Source organism: Arvicanthis niloticus, chromosome 3 (genome assembly GCF_011762505.2).
Source record: "Arvicanthis niloticus isolate mArvNil1 chromosome 3, mArvNil1.pat.X, whole genome shotgun sequence".
NCBI classification, from domain to species: Eukaryota; Metazoa; Chordata; class Mammalia; order Rodentia; family Muridae; genus Arvicanthis; species Arvicanthis niloticus.
In genome coordinates, this window is record NC_047660.1 from 49,980,327 (window position 1) to 49,995,668 (window position 15,342).

General features: G+C 47.3%; 1 protein-coding gene across 3 annotated transcripts in view; it reads left to right on the forward strand.

Moving 5' to 3' along the window:
• Positions 1-13,359, forward strand: part of Rhobtb2 (Rho related BTB domain containing 2) — a 29,708-nt gene extending 16,349 nt beyond the window's left edge. For all 3 annotated transcript variants that reach the window (XM_076930791.1, XM_034497653.2, XM_076930792.1), the window contains 7 exons: positions 235-420; positions 1,249-2,267; positions 2,541-2,659; positions 4,654-4,804; positions 9,592-9,680; positions 10,406-10,511; positions 10,635-13,359. In XM_076930791.1, coding sequence (XP_076786906.1) covers positions 235-420; positions 1,249-2,267; positions 2,541-2,659; positions 4,654-4,804; positions 9,592-9,680; positions 10,406-10,511; positions 10,635-10,855 — 1,891 coding nt within the window. In that variant the 3' untranslated portion in view covers positions 10,856-13,359. The remainder of the gene's footprint in view (positions 1-234; positions 421-1,248; positions 2,268-2,540; positions 2,660-4,653; positions 4,805-9,591; positions 9,681-10,405; positions 10,512-10,634) is intronic.
• The last annotated feature ends 1,983 nt before the right edge of the window (positions 13,360-15,342 follow it).

Here is a 15,342-nt window from a genome sequence, read left to right on the forward strand (position 1 = left end):
AGTGATAGTTTTTAACTCATGAGATAGCCATGTGGCCAAACGAATCTTTGTGCTTTAAAATGTCAACATAAATTATAGTCACGATTATTATATATTGTGTGCAAACAGGTTCATAAGGCAGGGGTAGGCTGTAGTGGAGAGGACAGGAGCAAGCAAACGTGTTTTCCTCTTTCCAAGGACAGGTAAACAACCATCAGCTTTCTATGCCATTAACTTTTCTCTCCCGCTCCACAGATCTGATGTGGTGGTTTTGTGCTTCTCCATTGCCAACCCCAATTCCCTCCACCATGTCAAGACCATGTGGTACCCAGAAATCAAGCATTTTTGTCCCAGAGCTCCTGTCATTCTGGTGGGCTGCCAGCTGGACCTGCGATATGCTGACCTGGAAGCCGTTAACAGGGCCAGGAGACCTTTGGCTAGGTAGGGGTACTGGTGCCCAGCAAGAGGGAAGGGATATGGGGGCAGGGCATCACTGTGGCTCAGGCCGAAAGGAGACCCACTGATCCTTATGTCTCTCCTTTCACTTGGAGCAAATTCACATCAGAATCAACAACAAACATGCTCACTCGCTCGCTCACTCGCTCATCCTTCTATGTCATTGTATACCCCCTGTGGGAACAGTCTTGTGCTGTATTCCATAAGAAAAGGCAGAGAGGAGAAGACGTGTGAGAATATTTGTATGAAAGGGCCTTATAATTCTGTGGTGCTAATTTAGTTGGCTCTTCATATGATGGGGCCCATAGCTATGGGCTCAACCAGTGTAAACACGAATGTCCAGACGCCCCCAACTCCTGTCATTATTCCCTAACTATGGCATGATAACAATTACAGCATAACACTTCTAAATAATCTAGAAGTGATTTAAAGAAGAACTGGGCTATGTACAGGTTATGTAACTACAGTGACGTTTTATACAAGGGACTTGAGTTTCCACAGATATGGAATCGGAGGTGTATCCTGGAACTGAACCTCTTCAGATACTAAGGGATATCTGTCTGTCTGTGATTAAATGCCCGAGTGAAGCTTTGCATGCAGGTTACCAGAGGTGGGAGGTGCGGGCCCTGCTTTGGACTCGGGGCAGTCAGTGGGGTCTAGCATAGAAAATGAAGCTCTCCTAAAGGACCAGAGGGCCAGGCAGAAATGAGAGGGATCAAGGGCAGATGCTGAGTGGACCCTTCAGCCTGGAAGAAAATAGCTAGGCTCCTTCCATCATCAACACAAGTTTGTTTTCCCTTCTTTACTCACCAGGCCCATCAAGCCCAATGAAATCCTCCCTCCAGAGAAAGGTCGGGAAGTGGCCAAAGAGCTGGGGATCCCTTACTACGAGACCAGCGTGGTGGCCCAGTTTGGTATCAAGGACGTCTTTGACAATGCCATCCGGGCTGCACTCATCTCCCGCCGCCACCTGCAGTTCTGGAAATCTCATCTGCGCAATGTGCAGCGGCCTCTACTGCAAGCACCCTTCCTTCCCCCCAAGCCACCACCCCCCATCATTGTGGTGCCCGACCCCCCCTCCAGCAGCGAGGAGTGCCCCGCCCACCTCCTGGAAGACCCGCTCTGTGCGGATGTCATCCTGGTGCTGCAGGAGCGCGTGCGCATCTTTGCCCACAAAATCTACCTCTCCACCTCCTCCTCCAAATTCTATGACTTATTCCTCATGGACCTGAGTGAGGGGGAGCTGGGGGTCCCCTCAGGGCCAGGGGGCCCCCGCCCAGAGGACCACCGGAGCCACCCTGAGCAACACCATCATCATCACCATCACCACCATGGGCGGGACTTCCTGCTTCGGGCAGCCAGCTTTGACGTATGTGAGAGTGTGGACGAGGCTGGGGGCTCTGGTCCAGCTGGCCTTAGGGCTTCAACCAGTGACGGGATCTTACGAGGTAATGGAACAGGGTACCTGCCAGGCAGAGGGCGCGTGCTGTCTTCCTGGAGCCGAGCTTTTGTGAGTATCCAGGAAGAGATGGCAGAGGATCCTTTGACCTTCAAATCCCGGCTGATGGTGGTGGTGAAGATGGATAACTCCATTCAGCCCGGACCCTTCCGGGCTGTTCTCAAGTACCTATACACGGGGGAGCTAGGTGAGAATGAGCGGGACCTCATGCATATCGCTCACATTGCCGAGCTGCTAGAGGTCTTTGATCTACGTATGATGGTGGCCAACATTCTCAACAACGAGGCCTTCATGAATCAGGAGATCACCAAGGCCTTCCACGTACGCCGGACCAACCGGGTTAAGGAGTGTTTGGCAAAGGGCACCTTTTCAGGTATGAGACACACTTAGAAGAAGAAGGGTTTCTCTAGGAAATTTTCTGAGGGGCCTAGGTTATCTCCTTAGTATTCAGAATTGGCTTCAGCTCCTAATGCCATGGTAATATGGCTGTCCTGTTGCTCAAGCCAATAGCTTGATGGTCTATAGCCTATTTCTCATATCACATGGCTCCAGAAGGCAGGTGGGTAGTCAGGACCCAGTGACTGCTTGGGGCTGATTCTCCAGCATATCCACTGTGTCCTTACATGATGCCTCTTCTCCTGGACAGATGTGACCTTCATCCTGGATGATGGGACCATCAGCGCCCATAAGCCTCTGCTGATTTCCAGCTGTGACTGGATGGCTGCCATGTTTGGGGGGCCATTTGTGGAGAGTTCTACCAGGGAGGTGAGGCTGGAGATGGGAAGGGAGAGGATGGGAGAGACATTTACATCTTTGAATTTGAGACAGCATCGGTTAATGGTACTTTCCTCAGCTCCGGTCATGTTCTAAGCACAGTGATGGATCCAAAACAAGTTTATGAGATGCTTACAGTAGCCAAGGATTTTTCAATACCCCAGGAGAGGGAATTACACTGTCTTAGTAGTTTGGAAAGCTCTTTTATATATATTTCATTTAATTTTACCCAGATGTACATATAACAAGCCGAACCTGTTATATGCAAGGAAGGGATGCCCTGAGAAGTTATGCAACTTGCACAAAGTTATGCAACTAGAAAAATAAAGAGGGTGGGTCTGGAACTCAGGATTGATGGTTCCTTGGTTCCATAATTATACTCTGTGGCTTTCCTGAGACACATGGAAAAGCCCGTGTTCCGAGCTGCAGTCAGCAACATCTGCCTGCAAAGATGGGTTTTATTATTATTGAGCTATGGGGAGACCAACAGAACAGGAGAAAATGCCATCGGCAAGGTAGGTTGATAGAGATTCCAAGGAGGTGCACCCCAGAGGGGCCACACCGAGAAGAGCGGGAGTCAGCCAGGAAGTAGAGGTGAAGGTATCCCGGTCATTTGATACCTGACTCTAGGGTGATTGGAACAGGAAATGGTAGACTGGTATTTGAGTGTGGTAAAGGAGGGACCACTTGCAGACATTCCCTTTGCTGGCTCTAGAACTGGCTAGCTAGGCTGGAAAGGACCTCCTAGGCTCTAGATGTCAGGGCATCAAATATAGAATATAAAAGCACATAATGAATGCAATCCTCTTTCTCTCTAATCAGTGCCCATCCTCAGCTGACCCATCTTCCTCCTCATTTGCTGCCCTCTCAAGTACCAACTCAGCCTAGTTGTTGAGGGATTTGTTGATGAGCCCTTAGAAATGTTCTCTTGCATCTGGTCCCTCTTCTATCCTCCTAGACAAGCAGAGTAGCCAGGTGACAGCCTTTGGTGTTTTCTATCATCTCTGTCTCCTGGACCATCAGTTACCCATCATTCCATCTTATAGTTAACAAGGCTCTACTTTGCACAGATGTATAAATTTCAATGTATCCCCACACAGTTTTCCCAGCTCGTCTGTCATTTCTTTGCAGTAGGTAGGGGTCATGCTCTTTGACTTCTGCCAGGTACCCCTCCTGTCCCCCAATTCCCACCCCTTAGACCAGCCTCACTAGATCCTTGACTGGAAAACAAAACAAAACAACAACAACAACAAAAAAAAAACAAACCAAGAGCAATCAGCAGTCACGCTGGGTGAATTAGAAATATGAGCTCCCTAAGGCTTCTGGGAAGGAAGTGCTTAGGGAAGGCAAAGCTGAATAGTTAAGAACTGAACTGGCCTCTGAAGTGGGAGAAGGAGATGGACATACAGAATATGGGGCCAGGATTCTTTGAAGGCCCCCTGGAGGGAGCCTGTGTGCCCTGGGCATTTCTCAGTACCATAGATACACATTTTAAAGCTCCACCCTATTCTCAGCAAGCCCAGAGAGACTCCCATCTGATTGGAAAAAAAAAAAAAAAAAAGCAGGTTTTGTTTCTGTGCTGCTGTGAAGTGATCCATCCCAGAGGCCCAGAGCAGCAGCATTGAGCAGCCAGCTGGTCCCCTTTGCTCACTCTGTAGCCCACTTCAGCTGTTCCCTGCAGGCACTGGGGACTCTGGGGAGTGGCTGACCCAAATGGCCCCTCCAAGGATCCTCCCCACCAGAGGGGCTTCAGGGAGATGCCAGGAATCTAGGTCCCTTTAGAAGGCACCAGAACCCCCACTCATCTAATGCTGTCAAGTCACTGAGCCAAGATTATTGGGGTTCCCTAAGCAGATTCAGGAACAGCCCAGAAGGCTGGTTACTGGGAGAGACCAGCCCACCAAGTCAGGTCTTTATCTGTCAGGATGAACTCTGGGCCACCCTAGATTTCATGCCCCTTGCCTGCTTCTTTCTCCCCACCTCAGGTGGTGTTTCCATACACAAGCAAGAGCTGCATGAGGGCTGTGTTGGAGTACCTCTACACAGGCATGTTCACCTCCAGTCCAGACCTGGATGATATGAAGCTCATCGTCTTGGCTAACCGCCTCTGCCTGCCACACTTGGTTGCCCTCACAGGTAACTAACCGGTAGTGTTCAGGGACCTCCCTGGGGCAAGGTCACAGAGACCCCAGGGAGTGATTATGCATCCTTTGTTACCTCTCTCCTCCTGGGGATAGGCTGGGATGGGACACCAAGGGAAAAAGTGCTCTTAGAATTCAGTCTGCTGGAGAGACGGCACTGTAGTTAAGGGCACTAGACAGCTCTTCCAGAGGACCTGGGTTCAATTCCAAGCACCCACATGGCAGCTCACATGTCTGTAACTCCGGATCCAGGAGGTCTGACACCCTCACACAGATAGATACACATGGAGGTATAACACCAGTGCACATTAAAAAAAAAAAAAAAAAAGTTCAGTCTGCTGATGTGTGTAATGTTTTGCCTGAGGACATAGATGTAGTGTGTGTGTGTGTGTGTGTGTGTGTGTGTGTGTGTGTGAGAGAGAGAGAGAGAGAGAGAGAGAGAGAGAGAGAGAGAGAGAGAGAGAGAGAGATCTCCTGGCATCACCAAGTGGTCTCTGTAAGTGGTCTCTGTCAGGTGATAACACTGACCTTCACTCAGATAAGGTCAGGAGGTCACAAGGAATAGAACATCTTTCTATTTCTACTGGATGGTTCTTCCCCTGGTCAACTTCCTGTTCTTTCTTTTCTTTTTCCTCTCCTTCTTTCTCTTGACTTTATTCTTTCCTCCTTCTTCTAGAAACTTAAGGCAAACATTGACCAGCCACTCACAGGCAGTTCCTCCTCAGAATTGTGAAAGCTGGACCCAGTACTACGGGCTGTAATCAGAGCTAACACGGAGCAGAGGCAGAAGGAGCCTAAGTTCAAGTTTTGCCTGAGCTACAGAATCCATTTAATTATTCTGAGAGACTTAGCAAAGCTTGTCGCTAAGAAAGGGGGTGGGGACGGGGCTGTAGCTCAGTGGTGGTGTTTGCCTACTTGTACAAGGCCCTGGGTTTAGATTCTAGTGTCAAAATACATATGGGGGTAGGGGGAGAGCTATAGCTCAGCTTTTAAAATGAGCCAATCCCAGTAGCCTTCAAGGCAAGGATGACATGAGCAATTAGGAGATGCAGCAGGAGGCAGCCAGGTGCCCACAGTGGGAAGGGCATCTAAAGATGGAGACCCACACAGACGGCTTCTGTTGCTGTTGATTTAGATACCAGTGTTAGTGTTGAGGTCAAGATTGATTTTCCTGGGCAGGTGAGGAGAGGGCAGAGAATTGCCTTAGAACTTGAGTCAGGACTTAGGCAAGGGCCAGGGTCAAAGCTCCTGGATCCCTGGGAAGTTAATTAAGATTAAGGACAGACACCAGGGAGTCATCAATCAGGACTGAGCATTAAGAACCAGGCCTCCAAGGGAGTCCAGTGACCCAAGTGAAGGACAAGAGGGACTTTAGGGTTGGGAGTAAGACCTGCATCTTAGGATCACAGTCTTAACACTCTTTGATGCCCATGGAAAATGGTATAACCTTTCCAGAGGCCATGACATTTCAAAACCTGATGCGGACTAATTCCGTTTTTCAGAAGACTATCTCTAAAGTAATAACCTCAGGGAAAACTAAACCCATAAAGGTATTCCTGGGAGTTCCTTTCATTAGGGCAGGAATTGGAAGCAAGTTGGAGAAGCACCCTTGGTTAAGCCCACACAGGTAATTTTCACACAGTTACCGTTTAAGATGTCAAACTGCACTGTCCTGAAGAAGGCCTTGCAGTCAGTAATGCCTAATTACTTTTCCCCCCAGAGGTGATCTGTGCAAGTTAGGAAATGTGCACTAAACCATGACCGTCCATCGCCTTGTGAAAGATCTGTGGGAGCTGAGTTTCAGGTGGTTGATGTGTTAAAATTTCTGAGGTTATCAGTTCATACTTAATCTTGTTCATTGGTAAATACAACACAAGTATCAATGAAATATATATTTTGTTTAATGAATTCTACAGCAAAATCCTTTTCTCAGTTTGATGAGTGCCAGGGACTTGAACCTCCCTGGCTACACCATTGGTTATCCATCACCTCTCTCTCCTCCTTATAGATTCCTGTTTCACCCCCAGAGGAACCCACACTTCGAGGTGTTCTTCTCTTGCAGTCTATAGTTTCATCATCCAAGCATGCTTTCTTTAAACGTTAGAGCTCCGTTTCGCTTTTTTTGTGTGTTATCTTTTGAATCTCATTTAATCAATGAGTACCTGTTCTTTAAAAAAAAAAAATCTAAAGTTATTTGTTGAAAAACAAACTGTCATAGTTTGCTGTCTGCTATTGTGATTTAAAAAAAAAAATGAGCAGAGTCAAGTTAGGGGAGGAAAGTGTTAAGCCTACAGTCCTTCATCAAGGGAAGCCAAGATAGCTATTTATTTATTTTATGTATAGGAGTACACTGTAGCTGTCTTCAGACACATCAGAAGAGGCATCAGATACATTATAGATGAGCCACCATGTGGTTGCTGGGAATTGAACTCAGGACCTCTGGAAGAGCAGTCAGTGCTCTTAACCTCTGAGCCATCTCTCCAGCCCTAGGAACGCTGTTTACTGGCTTGCTCTCCGTGGCTCACTCACCTTGCTTGCTTATACAACCAGAACCACCTGCCTAGAGTTGGTTATGCCCACAGCGGGCTGGGCCCTCTCACATCACTCAGCAATGGAGAAAATGCCCCCACAGACAAGCCCACAGGCCAGTCAGATGAAAGCAGTTCCTGGATCTAGAGGTTCCCTCTTCTCAGGTTGACTCTAGTTTGTGTCAAGTTGACAGAAAGTAACCAGCATACTCCTACTCTGGTTTTTAAATGTTTGTTTGTTTGTTTGTTTGTTTGTTTATTGTATGATGATCTAAGGACAACTTTTGGGAGGTGGTTCTCTCCTTTTACCCTAGAGGTTTTGGAGATCAAACTCAAGTGTTCATGTTTGGCAGCCAGTGCTTTTACCTCCTGAGCCATCTCACAAGCCCTAGACTGGTCTTTTGGTCTTGCAGTTTTCCATGTGATTTTTTTTTTAACTGATTGCATTCCTCCTCCTCCTCCTCCTCCTCTTCTTCTTCTTCCTCCTCTTCTTCCTCTTCCTCCTCCTCCTCTTTGAGATAGGGTCCTTTTGTGGACTAGACTTGCTTCATACTCTGATCCTCCTGCCTCCACCTCAAGACACGCCTAGCTTATGTGGTGCTGGGATGGAACCCAGGGCTTCTGGCATGGTAGGCAATCACTCTACCAACTGAGCTGTAACCCCAGTCCCACAATTCCATGTTCACAGTTTAGTTAATATAATTCTCTCCCAAACATATTTCTGACAAACTGGCTATTCAATTTAGGATCTAGATCCTGATGCATTAAAAAAAAAATACTGCCTTCAGTAATTTTTCTTCATCAAAAGAAAAAGATGGTCTCATTTTATTGTTTTCTTTCTCTCTCTCTCTCTCTCTCTCTCTCTCTCTCTCTTTCTTCTTTCTTTCTTTCTTTCTTTCTATCTATCTATCTATCTTTCTTTCTTTTTCTTTCTGCAGTTTTAACAGTCCTTGAGTATCTCTGCCTAGAACTATCAACTAATTAGATGTTCTAAAAAGATACTATCCCAACTCAGCCATTCTCTTCTGCAAAGTGAGAAAGGCCCATCACTTACTGTTTGGTTACCCAGTAATAGAGCTTCTGTAGTTAAAACAGTAATGTTTGGTCCTTTTCTCTGAGTTTCTGAGATATAGCTCTTTCCTTCCATCCTTGAGGGTGACCAGTTTTTATTTGTGTGTATTTTAAAAGTGTTATCAGGAACAAACGTGATTGTTTTCCTTTCATTGTATTATTCTTTTGTTTGGTTGTTGTTTTTAAGATAGGGTCTTATAAAGCCCAGACTGGCCTTGAACTTGCTTTGTAACTTAAGCTGGCTTTGAACTCCTGATTTTTTTTTTTCTGAATCCTCCAGAGTGCTAGGATTGTAAGGCATGCACCACCACAACCAATATTTATTCTTTTTGAAGTTGAAATACTATACCTTTAGCCAATAGCGTCTCTTCACATTTGCTCTGGAGTCCTTGACATCCTTGCTGTCTAGAAGAAAAATGTCCTAGCTCCACCATGTTTCAGATCTGGAATCAGCCATTTCTCCAAACACCCTGGTTTCTTTGTGGTAATGAACCCAGGTTCCTATACATGCTGGAAGTCCTGGTTTCTTATAGTGGAAATGACAATGGAAATGCTCACTGGTCTTGGGATACTTCCATTTCCTGGTCTTTCCTGTTGGAGGAGCTGGAAAAAGGTACTCATCTTTTAAGGATGAAATACCTCCTGGGTTTATTCTGATGCCTTTAATTAAATTCAGGACCAAGGGAGTTTATTCCTCATATAAATATTTGGATGTAAACTGTAAGATTAATACACCACTTGTTAATAAAGTTTAAATTAATTTGAATAAGTAGGTTTAACCCACAGTTCTATGTCAGAGTTCTCAGACTGTTTTTATTTTCAACAAACGTGAGTTGCAGACTGTCTTCCATCAGTGCTGATTGTACTGAGGACTGTGCTCTTCTGTGTAGCTGATTATATGGTGGGACCTGCGTAGTTTGGAAAACAAAAAACCTCTTAGCTAGCTTAGCAACCTTCTCCATTTCCCATTCCTGCCCCGCTCCACGGAGGTCTTACCCTCATCCCCGTTTCCCCTCTAATAGGAACAAACTTAAAGTTTCCTTTGGTCTTTCTGGCCTGTTGGGACTTACCCCTGGCCTGATCAGTTTGAACTCCTTCCTGTAGCAGTCCCCTGATGTGGTACTTAAGCACTGTAGGTCCTTTGTCAGGTTTCTTCAGCTGACTGTTGCTGTATGTGTCACAGAGCAGTACACAGTGACCGGACTGATGGAGGCAACCCAGATGATGGTGGACATCGATGGGGATGTCCTTGTATTCCTGGAATTGGCACAGGTATTGCGACAAGGGAAGGAAGTGACAAGTCTTGACTCCAGGCTCTGCCCATAGGCAGAGTGTAGGGCTCTGGGAGGTGATGGGTTGAGATAATGTACAGCCCTGGCTTCCAGCAGGGTAGAGTTTATGTCTTCTTACACATCAGGAAGCAACTAGAGACCATTTGAACATCTGCAAAAGGAGCTGACCATGAGATAGAGGGACTGAGACCATAGGTCATCAGAGGGACCCCAGGACAGGGCTTGGATCATATAGGGGGTGCTGAGGTTAACTGCCTCTGTCATGCCTCTGAAGTTAACTCCTTGCTTCCTTATTGCCAAGCAAATGAGACACAGTGGCAGGAATTGGGCCTTTGAGTATGGCTGGTACCAGGTTTTCTAAGCTCAGTTACCCACTTCTTGGTGCAGACTGTTTTGTTTGCAGATGGGAGGAGAAGGGAATCCTGGTGGGGTAAGAGCTGAGAAGAGCAGATATCAGAGGAAGGGCATGTGGGACACGAACATCAGTAGTACACATGCTGGAGACAGTTGTGGGGTTGGTAATAGGGCCAGGAGCCCACGTCAAGCATTGTCTTGCTCAGTTTTAGCAAGGGAAGGGATGCTTGTGAGGACGGGCCCCTGGTGATTGCAGAGTATCTATGGGCGGGCATTGCCCAGAGCTGCTGCTCCACAAACCTCTGTGTGGAGTCCCTGCTTCAGTAGGATGTGTTTCTGTACCACTCACAGTTCCACTGCGCATACCAGTTGGCCGACTGGTGTCTTCACCACATCTGCACCAACTACAACAACGTGTGCCGCAAGTTCCCCCGAGACATGAAGGCTATGTCTCCAGGTGAGTCTCTGTGTCAACCTCGTAAACTTCGGCAGCAGGAGCTAACTCGAACCATGGGCAGGGTAGGCTTAGCACTGCCCTGAGGGTACCTCCTAACTTCGCACCCCTTGCATTGTGCTCTAGAAAACCAGGAGTACTTTGAGAAGCATCGGTGGCCGCCAGTCTGGTACCTAAAAGAAGAGGACCACTATCAGCGTGCGCGGAAGGAGCGAGAGAAAGAGGACTATTTACACCTGCGGAGGCAGCCTAAACGGCGGTGGCTGTTTTGGAACAGTCCCTCATCACCATCCTCCTCAGCAGCGGGCTCGGCGTCCCCATCTTCTTCCTCCTCAGCTGTGGTCTGAGATGCTGCCACCTTCTGATCCCACTGCTGTTGTCATTAGCCCTTGTCCTTCTGCTCTTCTGTATCATCCCCTCTACCCGACAGGTGACGAGGGAATTCACCTAACCAGAACCCTAAGGGCAGAGCCGTTCTCACCAGCCAATGTGGCTCAGGCTAAGAGGAGCCAGGCCCTGCAGATCAGAACAGGGTCCACCTACAATTCCAGGCAGGGCAGGAAAACATCTGCCCCAATGTGGGGAGCAGGAAAGAGCTCAGAGCTCTGATATTTTCTCTCTGGACTTGACAATAGAGTCAATGGAGGAAAGCTTCCCTGTATGTGGGCTTTGTCTGTATTGGTTTCTGCTTTGGCCAGAGAGGCAGCTTCCTCCCCAGGAGCTGGTCATGTTTTTCCATTGACAGACTTTTGAGGGTTGCAGGTATTTTGTGAGCATCGTCCCATGGGCTTACTCAAATCCTTACTTAAGAAGTCAGGCTAGAAAAGAAGTCTTCAGAGCCCACATCAAGGTTTCTACGCCATGAGGTGTGAGGTGTGGCTGCTAGGGGGAGAAGGGATAAACTGCATCCTTCCAGCATCCTTTCAGGACTGACTCCAGGCAGTGCAGACTTAGTGGTGGGTAGCAGCGTTGATTCAATATTCAGGTTTGTAGGCAGCACCTCTGTACAATGTGAGTTTTCTACTTCACCCTTCCTGTACTCGTTATGTTTGACATGGATGGAGGAGGAAGGGTGGGTTCTGTGCTCAGCAATTTCATGCTCCTCTAGGGTTTCTTCCCCTGCCTCTGGGTACCACTGCCTTTTATGAGGTGGGAGCAAAAACAGCCCAACAGGAGAAACCCAAACTCAAAAGTACCACCAAGACCACTCTATTCTTTGTCTGCCCAAATGAATGAAGTTCTAAAAAGCGAGAGCTTGCAAGGTATACATTTTCATAAAGCCAAATGGAGGCCTCTATATTATGTGGCTATAAAGGGTCAGTAGTACCAACCACTCCAATGCCTTTCAGGAGAGGACTTGTACCCTCCATATCCGAGGATGCTGTTCCTTGAGGCTCCAGGGTCGCGAGGAAGGCTTGGGCTTCAGGGCTCAAATGGCTTTGAACCTTTTCTATCTTGATGCAGGATGCCTTGCTCTCCCAAAGGTGACTCCACAGGATGTTCATGGAGCATGTGCTTTCTTGGGGGTGGGAGGCTTTCAGCAGGGATCAAATGTCAGGAAAGGGCACGTTGGAGAACAGGCCACACACATAGTCAACCTGATACTGGCTGGGGGTAAAGGGAAGGAGAAAACGGGGGACCTGAGCAGGAAGGAAAAGATGAGTCTAAAGAGGAATTGGGGTGACTGGAGGATTGACATAATGCCTGGCAGCCCCCATGGGACTAACACTGGGCCTCAGTTGACCCTTCCCATTTCCTAATTATGATCCACACATCACCACCTTTACCCTTTCTCTAGACTTACGAGGTGAAGTCCCATTAGGTCATGAGAGTTCTGGGGTCCCCTCCCCTGAGAAAATGTTTTAGGTAGGAAATACTGGCTGAGTCCCCAGGACCTGGATAGGTTGCTTAGGCTGGGATTAAAGCAACCCCAGAAACAAATGCAACCCTACAATTGTGTGGTACCCAGGATCTAGCGTTCTGCGTTTGCCTTGTCAGAAGGAATAGGCAGTAGCAGGTCTCACAGTGCTGATTTTCTGTAGTCTGAGCCTGGAACCACCAAGCCTGCAGTCGCCTATTGGTTACACCCTCCAGAATTGCTGGTTGGAGAAATGTGTTGTGTGCTGCCCTCTACTGGCTGGTGTACCCTGCTGCTGAATTCTACATGGCTTCTAGTGTGGAGAAGCCTGTACCCATGGAAAAGGCAAACAGCCTCTCACACCTTTCTTGGAGGACAGAGGGGCATATATCTCTTGGGAACTGAAAGCGATAGGTAGAGGTCTGTCGTAACACGCAAGGGGAATTGGATCTCCCAAGTGATTTACAGGGCCAAGCAGCCTGGGCATCACTGGTGATGAGGATGGACAGGCCAGTGGGAGGAACATCTGTGGAGTTGGAGGAAGAAACAAGGAGAGTGGTCAAGGAACACCATGCCCCACCCAGGCCAGTTCACACCTCAGGGACCCACCCCCAACCCCACAGCTGCCAGAGCTGATGTGCATCAGGTGGAGCCCTGTGGCCTTGTATAACCACCCGAGGTGAGTGGGGGACTTTGAGTGAGCCAGGAGAGGGAGGTGCAGCTTACAGTCCCTTAGTACATGGGTGCTCTGGATTCCAGGGAGACAGAAGCAGGAGAAACTCCAGTGTGGGACAAGCCTGTGGCAAATGCCCCCAGGGGTGGGGCAGTGTCCCAAGAACATGCTCCCCTGGACTATGTCACATGTCACTCAGTGTTGTCTTAGAGAATGGGGGTACACAAACAAACAGACAACCCCCCCCACACACCTTTTTATATAAGGTTTCATATTTAATTTGGTCATGAATTCATAATACATGAGTATTTTGTATCTAATGACAAGTCTTGTACTGTTTTATGTTACCAACACACTTCTAAGAGGGATAAGGAAAGACATCAAGTGTGGGGGTGAAACACCTGCTCTTGGGGCTGGGTCTGTACAGAGCCCAGCAAACCCTGATGTGCAATCCTGACGTCTGCATGGAGGCACAGTGCTTACACTCAGGATACCATAACTAACACTGGCAAGGATAATACTCAGAAGTGGGTGGGGGGGTCTTCCTCCTGAAGCTACATGAATGCCACAGCAACAAGACTACAGAATACCTGGGACCAGACATCTAGGCAACTATCCTGCTGTGTGTTGAGCATCTACTGGAGAAGGCTCTGCTAGGAGGAGGGAAAAAATAATGAGGCCTTACGATTGTTCAGTGGTATAGAGCACTTGCTCTTGCCGAGTACCTGGGCTCAGCTTCAAGTACCCACAAGCTGGACCACACCATCTGAGACTCCAGTTCAAGGGGATCAGACCGACCTCCAAAGGCACCAGGCATGCATGCCGTGCACATATATGCAGGCAAAACATTCATACACAGCAAAAATAAAAAATGAAAATAACAAAATAGATGAGGGCCAGGTATGCTGCCATACCTTTTTTTTTTAAAGACTGATTTATTTTATGTATGTCAATACATTGTCACTCTCTTCAGACACACCAGAAGAGGGCATCGGATCCCATTAGAGAAGGTTGTGAGCCCCCATGTGACTACTGAGAATTGAACTCAGGACCTCTGGAAGAGCAGTCAGTGCTCTTAACCACTGAGCTACCTCTCCAGCATGCTTTTAACCCCAGAACTTGGAAAGCAAATGCAGGCAGAACTCCTTGAGTTGGAGGCCATCCTGAACTATACAGTAAGTTCAAGGTCAGCCAAGGCTACATATTGAGACTCTGTCTCAAAAACAAGTAAGTTTAAAAAACAATAGGAATCCACACAGGACAAAAATCTGTATGTGCCAGCTCTCCAGAAATCCCTATCACAGTATCTAAAGGTAGCTATTTCTAGATCTGGATCTGGTGGGGCACACTTGTGATTCCAGCTCTAGAAAGGGTGAGGCAGGACTGTAGTGAGTTTCCATGTTTACTCTCACAGTGGTCAAATGCTTACAGAGGGCACGGTCCCCAAGGGTTACCCCAGGTAGCACTTTTTATATTCAAACACTTTGTCCAACCCAGCAAACTCACTTCAAGTATGAAGTACAGATGCCTGGGAATTAGATTCAGGAGAGACATACCCTCAGTAGGGTGCCCACTAGCACCTGGAGCAAGGGAGCACCTACAGCTGTGTAGTGCTGAGTTTAACAGTGAACAGCACTGGCCATGTTTGGAGACCAGTGACCTTTTATCTGGTCTCAAGGACACAAGTTTCCACCCTTGGGCTGTTTTATTCTTCCTTCTGTTACAGAGTGGATATTTTGTCTCTGGACAAGGGGTCTTGGTAGACCCATGAAATGAGTATGCTAGAATCTGGACAGGAGCACCTTCTTTGTCCCCAGAGTCAGCTATCAACAAGCTTAGACAGCATGTGCATTATACAGGAGCTTATGTGAACCAACTGGCCTCGAACTTTTGATCTTCTCGGCTCCACCTCCCGAGTGTTAGAATGACAGGTAGGTTCCATCACACCTTACCAATTGTGCCTCATCCAGGAACAAAGGTAAACCAGGATGCTGGAGGTGTGTTAGAACACTTGTCTAGGATCTATGTTCACAGAGGCTCTGTGTTCAACTTGAAATAGGACAATATAGTAATATGATACAATAAATATAGCAAGAAAAAATAAAATATTTTTTGATAAATATTTGAAATATTTTTTGATAAAATAAAATATTTTAAATATTCTAATAACACTGAAGAGCCTGCAGTAGCTCAGCTTCTCTTCCTCTTTTACTTTTTTTTGTTTTTGTTTTTCGAGACAGGGTTTCTCTGTGTAGCCCTGGCTGTCCTGGAACTCACTCTGTAGACCAGGCTGGCCTCGAACT